We start from the raw sequence: 17,150 nt of genomic DNA, 5'->3' as shown, positions 1-17,150 counted from the left end.
TCCAGTCTCCCACATTGTTCGGACGTTGCATGTACCTATAGGAATTGTTGCTCTGGTTGTTGGAAGGGGCATCGGCCTCGTGAATTCCGAAGGAACTTGGCTTTTATCATGAGGCGTCATAATTTTTCCTTAGATTCCCAGGGCAGAGTATAAATGGTCTGGATTATTTTTCTACGGGATGGAGTGGCTTACCCCATGCCCAACCCTCCTCCTTTATCCGGGCTGGGGACCGGCATTAGCCCCGGAGGGGCCACAGGTGTAGTTGCTGTCAGTAAAACTATCTCGAAAATAGACGGGACTATTATTCACTCAATCCAGGAGGTTGAACCGATGAGCAGAACAGTTTAGGGAACGGTTCAACCGGCCTTCAGTTACCCACTATCCACAAGTAATCTGAATGGCGAAATGATGTAAGTCCTCCAACTCTTGGTGCAGTTGGAAAGGCTATGAGTAGTCTAAAGCGAAAGAGAGCAGCGGAGCCTGATGGACTAAACCGAGACTTTTAAGGATGGTGGTCTGATTTCAGCAGTCACACTGACTGAAACCTAAGCTAAAATCTGGGGACTAGACGTAATCCAATTTGACTGGTATCGATCACTGGTCGTCCGGTTTATAAGGACAAAAAAACTTTGATAATCACAGAGGCATCACTTTACCTAATACGGTATGTAAAACATTAGCCTCGATAATACTTCGACGTCTGAATAGAGCAAACCAAGAAAACCAGGCTAGTTTAAGAACTTGATGTGGATATGTAGACCAAATATTCACTCTTAGGAGAATTATGGAGTATAGACATACTTCCCGTTTGACCTTGAGGCGGCGTTCGACTCCGTTGGTCGCGAGGTTCCATGTCAGTACCTGTCGTTGAGAGGTGTACCAGAGAAGTGCATTAACATTGTACAGGCTCTCTACTCGAACACTACTGGTCGAGTACAACTTATAGCGAACCGTCGTCGGAATCGGTTACTTAAAGTGGTATTCATGGGATTTGTTTTCCTTCTGTATTTTTATTCAACTTTGTCATAGACATGCTTTTAGAGATAACACTCTCATAGTCTGAGTTTTCAGGGACTGATCTACCAGGAGATTTACTTGCTGACTTAGAATATGCAGATGATATAGTTCTGTTCAGTGAGAATACTGACAAAGTGGAAAGTCATTTGATCACCTTAAGCAACAGTCCAAGCAAGTCATTCATCTACAACGTAAGACCAGGCACATATATGTATTGGCCCAAGTTCCCATACCTTATTAGCACAACATGATGAACACTAAATTCATAGAAGCAGTTACTCCTATGGTAGTAATATATGAAAAAAGATTGCATATAAAGATATGATACCTGGATAAAGAATTATTTCAGGTCTCCAAATGCCTTGGTATAGCTGAGAGTGGGGAGAGTTAACTCCCCCTTTCAAAATGTTCTTACATGGCCACGCGTATACAGCCACTGCCGGGAAAGTCCAACTCACTGCCTTTTCGCGGCGGTCGTGATGTTTACGAAACTGAGAGGACGAAAAGCGAATGTCCGGTGCTTTAACCCGGTTGGTGAACACACAGGGTCCACCTAGGTGAGTTGGAAAACCCTAATTACTGATGGTGCATATGGACTCTAGAATCCTAAAGGAAGGAATGACGTATGAACCAATCGTTCGTCACCGGCCACCATGGAACTGTATCTCTTGACGTTGCTCCATTGTTTTGTGGATCAAACCTTTAGGTCGAAAGCTTTGGGTGTGGCCCCTTAGGAAAACCACTTGCTTCGGTCTAGGCACCCGGGGAGTATTACAGCCTACACACAAATCAAGTGACTTGTGTAGTGCATATGTATTCGGTGCCCCTTTGTACCAATATTGATGTGTTCAAATAAATAAATAAATAGTTCGTAGAAAGAAATGCGTTAAGTAATTTTAATCTCACAGCTTAAGGGAAGACGAAGAGTGTATGCACTTGCGCCATTGTGATCGATTCTCAGCCATGTCACCCAGAGCCTCCAACCACTGTTTACGATAGTCACGCTGACTACACCCAAGTAGTTTGTATCTACCAACATGGCACAGATCAAAAGCTAGTGACTTTATAGATGGTCAAGACTGGATTTTGATTGGTCTTTGTAGGCACATATGTAAGTGACAATCCTGAATCAGTACCTTAGTTCATAACACATTAGAGTCTGAAAGGAAGGACAATGGGTTCAAGTCCTGAAATAATCAACACTGAGATGAAAATCGGTGCAGCTGATAGATCCTAGACAGGACAAAACGTGCTTCCAGGAAGCACACACAATCCACTTATTCTATAAAATTAGTAAGATTACAAAAAAGTACGACTAAGATAGGAATTTTCAGAAATTTGGGCACCCAACTGCCAATTAAGCAATATTGAAAAAGTCTTAAAACTACACCACGTTACTGATTTCTATTTAATTTAAAAGTTTGCGAATGGTCATGTTTGAAATGTGTGGTAAAAGCCTACTGATAAAAGTGACTAACGAAAACATGAAACGTGTCTCAGTGTTTGAGGCATAGCCCAACTCTACAGAAGAAACTTTCTTGAAAAATATGGAGGTATTTGTTGCTTCAAAAGAACTAAGATTATATTCAGAGTAAATGATATTTTATAAAATGTCCCACATTTTGGGTTGTAACAAAATTTAAAGGGAGTTGAAAGTCAAATTCGGTTTTTTAAACATAAGTTGTAAGAAATCTGAACAGGTCTTATACCTAGTCAAAAAATATACACGGCACCATACCATATGCAGGATAAAAGGGATGAAATATGAGGTTCTTACGATGCTCTTTGCATACCAAGTGTGGAAGATTCCATGCGAACACTGGTGAAAATATCTGTCATATGAACAAAAGATTTACATAAAACAGAGAGGGTCTGAATTTTGATACTTAGTTGAAAGACGTAGGTATCCATATGTAGTACGGGATTAATGTGAAGGACAGTTGCATTTCTACTCACACAGATGCTGAGCTACTGTGAGAAGAATTCAAATTCGATTGTGAAAGAAATTTAGCAAAGTTCTCTTCAGTCTGCTTGGATATACTAATGCCACGAAAACCTAACTTTTTCGCAAGCTTTTGACGCCTGATAACCCGCTTACGTGTAACTGACAACACCAGCTCTGAGTCTAGCGGAGCAATACCAACAGCAGTAGGGGCACAAGCTTCTTCAAGAGTTTGGCCTGTAAATATTTGTCGCCTTATCGGAGAAAGTTCAGTCTTTTTGTACGATCTAGGACGTCGCTGACTCCGTTTAACAGAATCTTCAATTACTGTGGCTAACCCTCTGTGCTTAGGGGGAACATACCTTTTAGAGAGATAAAAATCTGAAACAAATGCAGGAATAAGTGAAGAACTTGGACGAGATAATTTAGTATTTTCTGATTTGTTTGGTGATGAAATTGACAGATTACCAAATGAAACAGTATTGATAGAACTAATATCCATGGGTAGTAGGTCATTTTTCATTGGAACAGTTAGTTGAGTATGATTAGTGGATGTACTATCATGAGAATTCAACTGAAAATAAAATATTTTCAAGTTAAGCAATAAGTCAGGAACTGATTAAATAAATAGTAATTGGAGTGAAGAATGGATACTAACAAATAAATTTAGTTGGGACCTTATATAAAGTTCTCAACACCTACTGCACTCAAGAATGAATGAGAAATATCAGAAACTAACTTAACCCAACATGAAATGAATCACTTTGGCCAACAGAACAGAATAAGTATAAGGAGACAAGGTAATCATAGCAACTTGACAATTTCAACATGCATTAATCAGCCAAAGTAGATAAACGGGGAATGCCTTCACATAAAAGTAGATATTAACACTATTTACAATGGCATAGTAATCGGAACTTTTGATTTGGCTGGAAACTGGTTTGTCCATTACTTTTTGCATACTGTTAGTGGGGTTCTAAGCTCTAGCTTTAAAGGGTAAATATCGTCTTATTTTTTTTTACTTCGGTGAACCTTTTTTGGTACCATACCGATGTTGTGTGTGGAACTGATTTAGAGCGAAAAATTATCACAACTATCATTTTGGTGAGTTTATTTTCTATCACGACTTCAACGTCAGATTGCTGTAAACTAAAACAAAGATCGTTTATTATTTATTTTATTTAAAACTCGATGACTACGAACAAATGTGTGGTAAACTGACCCATGAACTACAGTTTTTATGAGATGGTTAGAGATACATGTAGCTACCTAAGCTGAGGTGAGCAGAAGTTTGAACGTGTTATCAATAGCCTTACACTCAAATTTCACACTAGTACCACTGCTACAAGCATACTTACAAACAATTTACGGTGTTCAAAATACAGCTCATCAGAAGAGTGACTGTTGAACATTTAGTGATATTTCAAAGTATTTTAGACCTTTGAAATGGTAGGAACAAGACGGATCATGAAGTAGGAAAATCGGAGATAGGATCATATTCAACCTATGAGTCATAAATGAGTGACACCTAACAAGACATGGATAACAACAAAGTAATATATTTAAATGTCAAAAACACTTACTTGCTTTAATGGGCATCTCGATGACTTTCTTTTAGGTGCTCTGGATGGTTTTGAAGGCTCTTTATTTTCAGAGTTTGATAGACATATAGAATCACGACGAAGTCTCTTTGACTTTCTGATATTTTGATCAGCATCGAGATCTGTAGGTGGAGACTCAATAATGTTTCTTAACTCCAAAAATTCTACATCGGATCTTCGACGTTTCGAGTTGCTAGGTCAAAATGGTAGATAAGTGATTATGTTAATTACAACGAAAGGCACTTAGATTTTTGTTGTATACATTCAAACCTTAAAAATAAAGAAAGTCCGTTAACAAGAGGTGAAGTCAGGATAAGACTAATTCATGGCCTTAGATAAGGCGGTATGGACTTATCTGTAGATACTTGGGAGTTACAAACTCTAAGTAATATGGCCCAAATGCATTCATTGATTGTTTACCTTTATATCTTTGGTTCTAATATTAGCAAACGTTCATTATTCTGTGCTCTCACTCGTTATTGTGCATTATATTTCTGAAAATTCGATTTCCACAAATATTCATGAGTTGAACTTCATCAACACCTTAGTGACATTCCTATGTGAACTTTTGCTTTTTGTCTCCAATTTAACAAACCACTATACTTCAGACTAAGGCGGAAATGGAAACTAACGAGATAAACTTGAATATGAGCGGACTAGGAGTGAGCCAGTGCAACATAACGTTATAACTGAAATTAAATTCAAATATGTAACATACTTCATTTGTGTACGATCTAGACAATTGGCAGGCTTACTACTAGGTACGTCATATGAAACTTTCCTAATGATAGGATGAACTAGCAGTAAATCCCCTATTGAGAACTTGTCACTAAGAGATATTCCCCAGTATACTGGTTTAGCCATCACTGCTAATCTTATCAGGCGGTAGAGTATTGGTGAGCAAGAACTGAACAATCGTTCCGAGTATTTGACTAGCTACGACTAATAAGTTTTCTACTGACTTGGTTAATCTTTATCTTTGGCTGTCAAACTACATCCAGATGATTATTATGTTTTCACTAGACATCCATACTCTTATACAGTTACCAACTGTTAAACGATGCGATTACCAACACTTTTGGCTAACTAGTTTTTGCATCACTTTATTCAGCCTGTTGAGTTCATGAGCTCATCAACTAGTTTCGACCAAGATTGAGTCCCTTGCAAATTCTCAGTCCTGAAGAGTCTAACCAGAGCAGTTTTAAAGTTTTCGTGGCTAGGGCATCAAATGAACTGGGTATCTACACTTAACTAGACCCAAGCACTTCGACTAATCGTATCAAGTACCTAAGCTAATTAATCTTATGTACTAGTAATAGTTTTTCTGTATTAAAAAATTCCGTGCGTATTACCAGTCTACGGTACTGAATATTAAGTCCTCATAATACATCTACAAGGACCATTAGACCTGTTCGTTGGAATGTACTTCCGAAATAAAAAAGCAGAAGACCTAACCTCATCTATTAACCCGCCAATACCAAGGATCTGTAATATCAACCTACTGCCTTCTGTGTCCAATATTCAAACGGTTCGAATGGTTGAGGACAGAATAGAAGAAGCTTTCGCTTAACGGGCTTCCGTGTCTAGTAGCAGTGGATCACCAATACCTCCAGGCAAGAACCTAGGTATATTAACGATAATAGAGGAAGAAAGAATTTGGTAAATCATAATAATATGTTATCTTTAGTCTTTGAGAATAGGTCAAGTTTCCTCTAGAATGACTCCTGGGAAGTTTCTTGGACTAGCTCAGTCGGCATCGAATCCCAGCATTTGACAACTTTTACAGAGTTCTTGGGTCACCAATTTCTGGGTGTTACCTCTTACGTTAGTGTTGTGACTAAGCTTGAGATGTTTAAGAGGATGACCAGAAGTGTTAAGAATACTGTAAGTAACTAAAATAACTCATAATGTCATTGAATAAGAAAAAGAGAATTCAGCGAAGAAAATTTTCTTTTCGACGAAATCATCTTATGCACTGCTGAGGCATTGGCAATCCATGAATTCAAGCCTGAACTTTGCGTGCAGAAACGATTTGTCCAACCTCTTACCCTTCCTTGGCCCTAATTCCCTCATTGGGTACGTTTTTTGGTTGTTTTTTTTGTTTTTTTCTGTACTTTTATCTGATTATTATCGGTTTTTTGTTTTTTAAATTACTGTTTTACATTTAAACTCTAATCAGTTATTATTATTATTACCTTATACAAGTTTTCTTGATTATTACTCAGATTATTATTATTATTATGACCTTTGTGTTTGTCGCTTTTCTTCATATCTGTCAATTGAACTATTATCTGACCCATATATTATTTTCTTCCTTACCCCTTGATTAGTACGTCACCTCATTTGTTATTTATTGTCGAATCCATTTATAATGCAATCTTTTCTAGCCTCCTATAGACATATATTTTCCATATCACTATATATACGAATGTACAGCTTAAGTAAATGATTTCGTCGAAAAGAAAAATTTCTTCGCTGAATTCCCTTTTTCTTATTCAATACTGTAAGTCATAATAAGAAGGTTACCTCTATGACGCCTGTACTCTAACAAGTGAAGTTTAAGTGATTGGAGGCGCTCTTCCTAAGGTTTGAATTTGAGTCCCAGAACTGATTTCGTGGGCTCGATGTTGGATACGTTCATCTGACTACTAGCTGTACATTAACTGATTTCTTTGAAGTCAAGTCTTGATGATTAGTTCTTCTCCTGTGTATTCAGTAGCATCCAATAAAAATAATCTAACCCTTAATTCCACTCATCGTGGTGAATTCAACAGTTAATTGGGGGTTGACATTGTGTCGGGTAAAACGTGCCACTCATTCCTCACACCAACAAATTAGCTTACCTCATATACTTCTCTGCATATCAACAGTATCAAAAATATGTCTTCAAACCCCTTAATTAGTAACTTCTATTTCGGCCATTGTAGCGGTCAATAAATCTCCAAAACAGATAGTTCTGTAAGTTTAGTAGATGGATTCATGAGTCGATCTAAGCTAGACTACCACTGGAAACATGATAGCTCTGGACGACCGTTTTGTCCTAGTATGGGAATCCCCATCAATGCGCATCCACAATCCTGCATAAGGGATTACAATCATTCAGCAACAAAGCGTGTTTTGCACTTCCTTTAACGTCATCTGGTTCGATGACTGAGCATGCTGCTAAAAAGCAAATATCTTGTTCTGATTTGATGAAACTATCTAAGAAAATGTCACAAAACAATACTTATTCATAGATAACAAGTATTGCTAACGTCATACTTGGTTTGGATCCAAATGATAGACAGTGCACTGTGTATAACGAAAATCTGTTAGAAGCCGTTAAACCTTAAACGTCTTTGCATGATTTTGCCTGCGATGTACTCAAAACGATATATTATTATGTGGGCTTTTAACAAACTCATTTGGACATATGTATGTATGTACAGAAAACATACCTCTCAAACATTATCTAAAAATATGAGATCATGTCGGACTTAAAATTATGGGCGATTCTTTGGTCGTGATTTGGTTACATCCATTATTTCTGTTTGACTACCGAAGTTTCTCACAGGTCACTACCTAACCACCATCAGACGTATTATACCAGGGCTTTTGTACTGTAGTGCCGTTCCTCGTTGATCGATCACCTCGATAACCGATATAATACCAGTCTTAACAGTGCATAAAATCAGAAGGCAAAGAGAAGCGGCAACTATAGTTTATTGTCAAATAACTCAGGCCAGAAAGTTACAAGCATATGAGCAAATATCAACGAGCAGTGAGCAGCGAGCGAGCAAGCAATTGTAGTCAAATTGAATAAGGGCACAGCAAAACAAAACAAAGGCTGATAATAGGATTTGCGTGCATACATATATGAGGAGGAGTATGAGTCATCGAATGATACCTAAGCAATCAACATTTTGACTAGAGTGTCAAGTGCTCTAGTGGTAATAACAGTACAACGAATGTGCAAATCGTTATCAACCAAAGTACGATGTCTGTTAGGTAAGTTAATAAAAAGGGTTGACCCAAACTGACCATACTGGAAATCGATTGTAGGATAGTTGCTATAGTACTGGATGTCAAAAGTCCAGGATTGAATGTCAAAATTTGATTATCTGGACTCAATAATCAATTTATTTACTTTTAATTCGTCAAAACATATTCATGGCCCCACCTTAAAGTCCGCAGTGTCTTTGCGTGCCCCTCTTCAAAAGCGGTATAAATCTCAGACCAAGTGGATGATGGGACTAAAACCTAAATCTGACGAAGACAGACTTCAGCACCTTAGGTTATTCTTAGTATGCTTCAGGAGAATAAGAGATGATTTGATAGTTGCATATAGCCTAATATACACGTCAATCAACTGCAAAAGGAGCCTATAACCAGGACATAATTACGACGCTCCTCGAGGCATCCATCGGAGTATGAAACATGAAAGAGCGAACACCCAAACGAAGTGACCGCGATCTATCCAGTGGGAAGCTTCAAGACGAGACTTGAAAAATACGTACTCAGCCATCGATTATCACGTCCCTTGAGCCAGTTGTGTCTGGTGCATGTCTCATAAATTACCACGATGTCAAAACAACATATCATGACTAATTCTTATGTCTGTTATTATCATATCCATTACATTCCTATCCCTTTAATTCCATCTCCTTACAGATTACTAATCGGGTGAATTATTTGTCTATTCTCGTAACAATCATATTCACTTAGCATTTAAATTATCACTCACTATACAACTACCAAAGTGATTAGATCTAATGCAGTTGGTGCTCAGACTGCCATCAACTGAATAACGCAAAATGGCCGGAGTCATGTTTAAACAATAAGAAGTGAAGAAAAAAGAGTAATTCTGTCTATACGAGTTCGTGACGAAGATCTCATACCGCGCGCTTTTCGAACGGGAAGTTTAGTCCTAACGTGATTTACATTTCTCAAACTTTTGCTGTGTTCTTACGCAACAAAAGTACCATTTCCAATCTAAAGAATCTATCCTGAGCTATACGTTCGGTAGATTACTTCTTTTTTGCGTTTCACTCAAATTAATAGTTAACTGTGGTTTTGCCTCAGCTCACTATCGGTTTTTTTATAGTTTTCACGTAAAGGCTAGCTTTAGCTTATCGTTAACTGTTTTTAAACATTTTTGCCAGTTTTTGTTTACTGTGTGTTTTTTAACGGTCCTAAATTTACTGCTTGTATTTTTAAGACAGTCTAAATCACTAGCCATGAAAAATTCTTGCAAAAGACCTGGTTGCCGTTTTGCCGTTACATCTGGCATGCATTGTGACAACTGCAAAGGTTGGTTCCACGAGGCATGTACAGATCTAACAGCAGCAGCCTATAGCAGACTCAGCAAGTCTGATCGTAGGTGGGTATGTGTTACCTGCAACACCGATACGGTAGTTATGTTGGGTACTATCATTACTTTACTAACAGGTCTGAGAGATAAGTTGTCTAAGAATTCGGTAAATGATAGCATCACGACGGGTAACAAAGCTGGAACGCATAGGGCAAATAAGAAAAAGGATACTGACAGTTCGGTTATCGACGGTGCTGTTAACAGCACGAGTGATGATATGCTGAAACTCAGCACCATCTTAACATCGACTGTCATCGACTCCCTCAGTAAACTTGGGTCCCCCATGGAACGGTCCTTGAATGAGACAGTGGTTCCCAAAAATCTTGTAGGTGGTTGGACTCACGTTAACAGGAGTAATAAAGCCCAAGCGTCCCCGCCAAAACTGAACGTCCCAAGTATCGTGCGGAAATCAATTGATGCTTTGGCCGCACAGTCTACTCCCAAGACTGTCCGCCCGGTCATCACTGAGCCCAGGAATAGAAAACGCGCTTCGACATCCAAACAACAAGATACCAAACCTAGACGCCCTGGGAAACCTGGGAAATCAATTGCGGTTCGTGACGACTCTGTCATAATCATGAACCTTATTGATAACCCCGACCTTCCTCTCAGTTTGCAGGACAAAAACGATAGGATGCTCTGGGGAGAATTAAACAAGAGGCTTGAACTCCCTAGAATAGAGCCTTTGACCGTCACACGGCTCACTCGGGGGAAGGACTCTAATCACCTAAACCACCCGAGGCTGCTTCGTGTTACACTTAAGAATGCCTCCGACGTAGAGGACGTCCTGCTAGCCAGTCACTTACTGAAGTCCGATGGGAACGTAAGAGTACTGCCCGACATACCGTATTCTGAACGAAATCTCATCCGGAACATCCCTAAGGAATCTTGCGAGGCGTTTTTCCGTGGACGAAATATCATTGTGCAAGGTGTGCCGGAAAATATGGACCCAACTCAAGCAAACTCTGATATTCGGGAATAGAAATTCATTAAGCATTCCTTAAAACTCAAGAACATATTGACCCAACAGGTAATGCGACTAGCCAAGAAAGACGGAGACTCTAGGCACCGGCTATTGAAGATAACCTTCCCCTCCTCCCACATGGCGGCTGCAACTCTGGAAGCATTTCGTGCCAATAGACGTCGGTTGCCAACTGGCATCCATATGCATCCGGATAGGCCCCACGACAGCAGGATCAAGCACAAACGAAAGCTGGAGCTGACAATTCCACTCGTGGACTGTCTTAGTCATAAAAAAACGTGTAAAGGACAGGGACTACCAACTCGGTAAACATCGTATAGGTAGGCTACCTGTCAACTCACACACGGCTCATATAGACAAACGGGAAGAAGCTCACGCGTTCCAAATTGAAAGCATAAACTGCCTATACACGAACGCCGCGAGCTTGACAAACAAAATGGATGAGCTACGTGAACTTAGCAACGCTAATGATGCCCATCTGATAGGAATATCCGAAACTTGGATAACGTCTCAGTTTACGGACCAGGAGTTAGCAATAACTGGGATGTCTTTATTTCGCAACGACAGAAAAACAGGAATGGGGAGTGGGGTAGCACTATACATACGGTCATGCCTGGATGCGCACCAACTTCACAACCAAGAGTTTCACAATCTTGATGAGTCAGTATGGTGCTCAGTAAGATTGTCTACCACCTCGAGGTGTCTAGTTGGGGTCATTTACAGGAAGCCCACTGCCGACATCGAGTATGACAAACGTCTGCTGGAAGGATTAACTCGCTCTACGCGTCTTGGATTCTCTCAAATCCTGATTCTAGGGGACTTCAATCTCCCTAGAATCAACTTCGTGGAACATACATACATTGGAGGTGCCAACTCTACTGAAGCTCTGTTCTTCAACCTTATCGGCGACCTGGGATTATTTGAAAATGTGAAGTCGGCAACCCGTTGGAGAAACAGTCAGACGCCGTCGCGCTTAGACTGGGTATTCACAAATGAAGAATTCCTAGTTGACGACCTCTCAATCCTGGCTCCCCTGGGGAAAAGTGATCACGCCGTCTTATCATTCAGCTTTGTCAGCAAAACGGACCTACGATATCCTACTAGCAACAAGCGCTGGAACTTCAAACGGTTGAATGTGTTAGCTTTACAGGACTATCTACAACAGGTGGATTGGGATGTTCACCCTCAACTTGAAGTGGATGCTCATTGGGATTTTTTACTGCACACGATCTTATGTGCTACTGAGCATTCAGTTCCTCAAATGGTCCCAAAAAGCTACAAGTAACCCCAATCATCAAGAACCACACTCGTCGTTTGCTAAGCCGCAAAAGGCACTGTTGGGCTGAATATAAACGAACTGATAACAACGGCGCGTACAGGCAATAAAAACATATAAGGAACATATGCACAAAGGCAATAAGAGAAGACAGGCTTCAGTTCCAGACCAAGCTTATCGATAGATTCGTCTCCAATCCGAAAAGCTTGTTCAGTTATGCAGCTTCTCTTCGACAGGGCAAGACTGGAGTTTCTCAACTGCTAGGTCCTAATGGCCCGACCAATAACGACAGTGATGCCGCTAACCTTTTGGCTGAACAGTACTCCCGGACATTCCAGCTGACCCACATCAACCATACTGACGAAAGCTTCACCTGCACCTGTACAGGACTTTCCGAAGTGGACCTGAGTGCTGACCTGGTGCTCCGTAAACTGCAGCACCTAAGAAAAGACACTTCTCCTGGTCCGGACATGGTTCATTCCGCTGTTTTGAGGGAAGCAGCTTCAATCCTGGCGACACCACTTAGCGTGATGTTTGCACACTCGCTAAGAAGAGGCAAACTACTGGAAATATGGAAGCTGGCCCACATCACACCAATTTTCAAAGGAGGTCGACGCAGTGAACCCTCATGCTACCGACCAGTGGCCCTTCTCTCCATACCTTCAAAAATTATGGAATCCCTAGTATTCGACGGCATACTAGAACACTTATCATCCTCAAAGTTCTTCTCACCTCAACAGCATGGTTTCAGAAAAGGTCATTCTTGTATGATGAACCTGCTGACTGCGGTGGATAGATGGACAACCATCCTTGATCGCAAGGAGAAGGTTGACGTCATCTACCTGGACTTCTCCAAAGCTTTTGATAAGGTCAACCACGCATGTCTTATCAAGAAGCTTGGACGATTGGGTATAAAACCCCCTTTGATTGACTGGCTCTCTTCATATTTAGATAACCGACACTTTAAGGTCAGGATTAACTTCACTCTCTCTCAGGCTATGGAATGTCCTAGTGGGGTCCCCCAGGGTTCAATACTAGGACCTCTTCTCTTCTTGATTTATATTAACGATCTTCCTCAACAAGTTTCATCTGACTTATTGCTTTTTGCTGATGATGTGAAACTTTGGAGAGAGATACGTAATCATAATGATATACTAGTTCTGCAGGAGGATCTGACCCGACTTCAAAGTTGGGCAGACGACAACGGACTTACCTTCAACACTTCAAAGTGCAAAGTAGTCCATCTGCGACATGTTGCAGACTATAGTTATAACTTAGGTAACTCCCCTCTAGAAGTTTCCCAAGTTGAAAAAGATTTGGGAGTGTTGGTACCCTACGACCTGAAATCGTATGCGAACTGTGACAAAAACGCTTCTCAAGCAAACCTTGCACTGGTAACATTGAAGCGCATTTTTGGCCAGTTTGACGGTAGAACCTTCCATATAATCTTTAACAGTTTTATTCGTCCCCATTTAGAGTACGGAAACATAGTATTTCCTCCCTCCCTCCAAAAGTATAAGGACACTCTGGAACGTATCCAACGTCGAGCCACGAAATCAGTTCGGGGACTCAAATTCAAACCTTATGAAGAGCGCCTCAAATCACTTAACCTTTACCCGTTAGAGTACAGGCGTCTTAGAGGTGATCTTCTTATGACTTATAGTATCCTTAATACTTCTGGTCATCCCCTTAAACATCTTCTTAAGCTTAGTCATAACACTAACCTGAGAGGTAACACCCAGAAATTGGAGACCCTACATAGCAGAACAGACTGCAGACACAACTTCTACTCCGTTAGAGTTGTCGAGTGCTGGAATTCGCTGCCGACTGAGCTAGTCCAAGCGACCTCCCAAGAGTCCTTTAAGAGGAAACTTGACTTATTCTTAAGGACTAAGGATAACATATTATTATGATTTACCAAATTCTTTCTTCCTCTATTATCGTTAATATACCTAGGTTCTTGCCTGGAGGTATTGGTGATCCACTGCTACTAGACACGGAAGCCCGTTAAGCGAAAGCTTCTTCTATTCCGTCCTCAACCATTTGAACCATTTGAACCATTGGATATTGGATGGAGTCATTGAGGATTGAATAAATCACCATAGTATCGCATTTCACGAAGTTCAAAAATGCTAATTAACATTACAAATTTTCGTTGGTGCGAAAATCTTTCCGACGTAGATTTAATTGTACCCCTACATGGTATAAGTGCATCAAATGCAGACACACTTATTACAAGTCAATATGTGAAAGTAAGTTATAATGAATGCCGTTCTGTTGAAACTATTTACACGACCGATTTGCCAGTTGACGCTTAGTTAATAAAATGATGACAGTAGTATCTTCTTTACCGTTATTATGAATAGGCTCCCGCTTTAACTGTCTCAATATACTTGGAGAGTGTTTTTATTCGCACGAAATAGAGATATAAATGTTAAATGTGTAGTGTCTGGTACCAATATTTATACATGACTCATCCTGGTTTTAAACAGATCTGAGTAACTTAGACAGCATATGGCTTTAGGGTCATTTTTTCATAATAACCCTTTCGATTCTATACGGAGTTTTGACATAAGCATTCGTTCACGTTTTATTTTTGTGTCCTTATATTTATACTTTCATGCGTCTTGTGTGTACTTGTTTGTCTGTTATTCATTGTTCTATTCCGTTCTCGTTTCTTTTTCTCGCTATGCATCACCTCTTTTGAGCAATATTAACGTTTGTAATGAATAGTATTGCAATTTAGCATGTTTATCTTCTCCGGTCTGCTTCTCCAATTCGTTTATCTTATTGTCTGTCTGTGGCAACGAGTGTATTAAATGTACGTATCCAGAATTTATCATCTCACTTGACTTGTTTTGTTATCTAACTCTAATTAAGTCTTTGATAATATACGAGAGTAGCCGGAGTGTATATTTCGTTTACATCATCATACGGACAAATTGGAGTCAGATCGACGGGCCATTAAAAATGCTGTATGAATCAGGTAATAGGTAGAATATTTAATTAACTAAAAACCGACACATTTATGACGTCATGAACACAGTTTTCGCGGAAAATCCAAGCCAGCTTCTGGTGAAAAAGTGGGTTGGTTAAAAATTTGGATGACTACAGTATAGCTAACTGAAATCAAGACGTGGCTAATAAATTTATTCTCTGAGCTTTTTTATGACCTCAGGTTAAAATAGTAAATGTGATCTTCTTATCATCTGGAAAGATTAGAGTTGATCTGTCTTATTAGATCAAAGGCCTGGTTGTACCCATAGTCTTGATGTAGTTTGTGTTTCTCGAGGCTGAGTTTATTGACCTATATTAAGTGAATAAGTTCCGTTAACACTAACAAAATGCCCTGAAATTTAACAATGAAGTTATGTAACGTATTCATTTTAAATCAAAATTGCAAACCTATCAGAACTGGAGATTGAACGAGTAAGGTCTTAATTATGCTGCTTTCAACCAAGTTTAATAAAATAGACTATAAATCCCGACCCTTTGTGCCATGAAAGTTCCCTAATCCCCAACTTATTAGAAACTGAGATCTTTAATTATGGAACAGAAGGCCACTTAGCAGTACTTTCTTGTTTCAATTTAACCTTAGTCGTATTAATATAAGGAACTGACTATGTACGCGTCGAGCGTTTTGGCGATTTCTGGTTTGGTTTACGAACTAAATACACGTTCAGTCAAATACTTCTATATGAGGATCTAAAACTGGTTTAAGTCTGAAATAATATTTATCCAAGTGTAGCTCGTAGTCCTCTTCAAGCCGACTTATTTAAATACTAAATTCATTCGATGTGAGTAAAAGCGTCTCGCATCAAGCTTATTGTAGATCCACAACTTTTGCACCATAAACAAGATCTTTATTACTTTAAACGTTAACAGGAGATTTATTAATCATCGAACATCAGCTTATAGCCTCATGAAGCAAAAACAACCTAGGGAATCAGAGATATCTACAGAAGCAGTTAGAGTCTGGCATAATCTACTGCTTCTGTGCATCTAGTACTCATCCAGTCATAACCAATAGGTGTTAGGGTGATTTTAACCTTAGATATCATTTATTACCATCGTTAAACGGTATCCTATCTTTAGGTAGAAGGATTTTAGTAGGTTGCTCACATACTCAGTGTCAACAACCACATAGACTAAAATTTCTAGTCGCATAGACTAGCAAAACCATTCTTCAAGAAGTCAAAAATATAAATTTATGCTGTTACATCCAACAGATTGATAGGAAACCGAGAAAGTATATTTAGTGTCGTAATAGGTTGTAGAAGCGAAGCAGGATAACTGGGTGCAAAAACTTTACAACAAATCAAATTTTCAGAGAAGTGACTTCAGGTAAAGTTTAGCGATTATGTTTTCATTTAGTGAATAAAAAATCTGGAACAAATTCACCATTACCAGATGTCAGTTCTTTAAAAAAGTCTGTCCAAACTCAGAGAATGAGCAGAGCGTAGATTTAGCTAAGGGAGATCTCAGTTTGTGATAATATCTAACCATATAGCTTCAGCTACTTTACCGTACTAAGTTTACTTAGCTTGAGAGCTCATAATTATTGCTACTTTCACTTGATTTTAAACATTATTTTAGAGACGATTTGTAACAGATATATGGTAGAAATCGTTCCATTTGGTTTCTAGAACAAAACAAAGTTAACCAGTTAAGTCCGAATTTCGACCACGAGCATACTTTTTAAGGCTTTCAAGTTTGATTAGTAAGCGAAAAACCTTCAAAAGATTCCTTTAATTCCATTGAAAACTTTCTGGCTAATCAATATTATCAGCGTAGAACGTTACTCAAAACAAGTGATTCAATGAATGTAACACAACATACTGTGAATCAGTTATCAGGGACATTGGCGCCTTTTGATCTATAATCTGAAATCTTAACAGCTTATTAGTTTATTTAGTCGATAATTTTAAGGTTACAATTTGCCAAAACATCTTTATAGAAAGCCGATATAGTTACTCTTTGTA

At 39.2% G+C, this 17,150-nt stretch overlaps 1 protein-coding gene across 1 annotated transcript; it reads right to left on the bottom strand.

Moving 5' to 3' along the window:
* Positions 1–2,969: 2,969 nt before the first annotated feature.
* Positions 2,970–5,424, bottom strand: Smp_151360 (hypothetical protein; the record flags this gene model as incomplete). The annotated part of the gene is made up of 3 exons (XM_018792465.1): positions 2,970–3,533; positions 4,543–4,753; positions 5,279–5,424. The coding sequence occupies 3 exons, from the start codon at positions 5,422–5,424 to the stop codon at positions 2,970–2,972; spliced, it is 921 nt and encodes a 306-aa protein (XP_018647227.1).
* Between the last annotated feature and the right edge of the window lie 11,726 nt (positions 5,425–17,150).

Source organism: Schistosoma mansoni (assembly GCF_000237925.1).
Source record: "Schistosoma mansoni, WGS project CABG00000000 data, supercontig 0214, strain Puerto Rico, whole genome shotgun sequence".
In the NCBI taxonomy this organism is placed as follows: Eukaryota; Metazoa; Platyhelminthes; class Trematoda; order Strigeidida; family Schistosomatidae; genus Schistosoma; species Schistosoma mansoni.
This window is presented reverse-complemented; position numbering and strand designations above follow the sequence as displayed.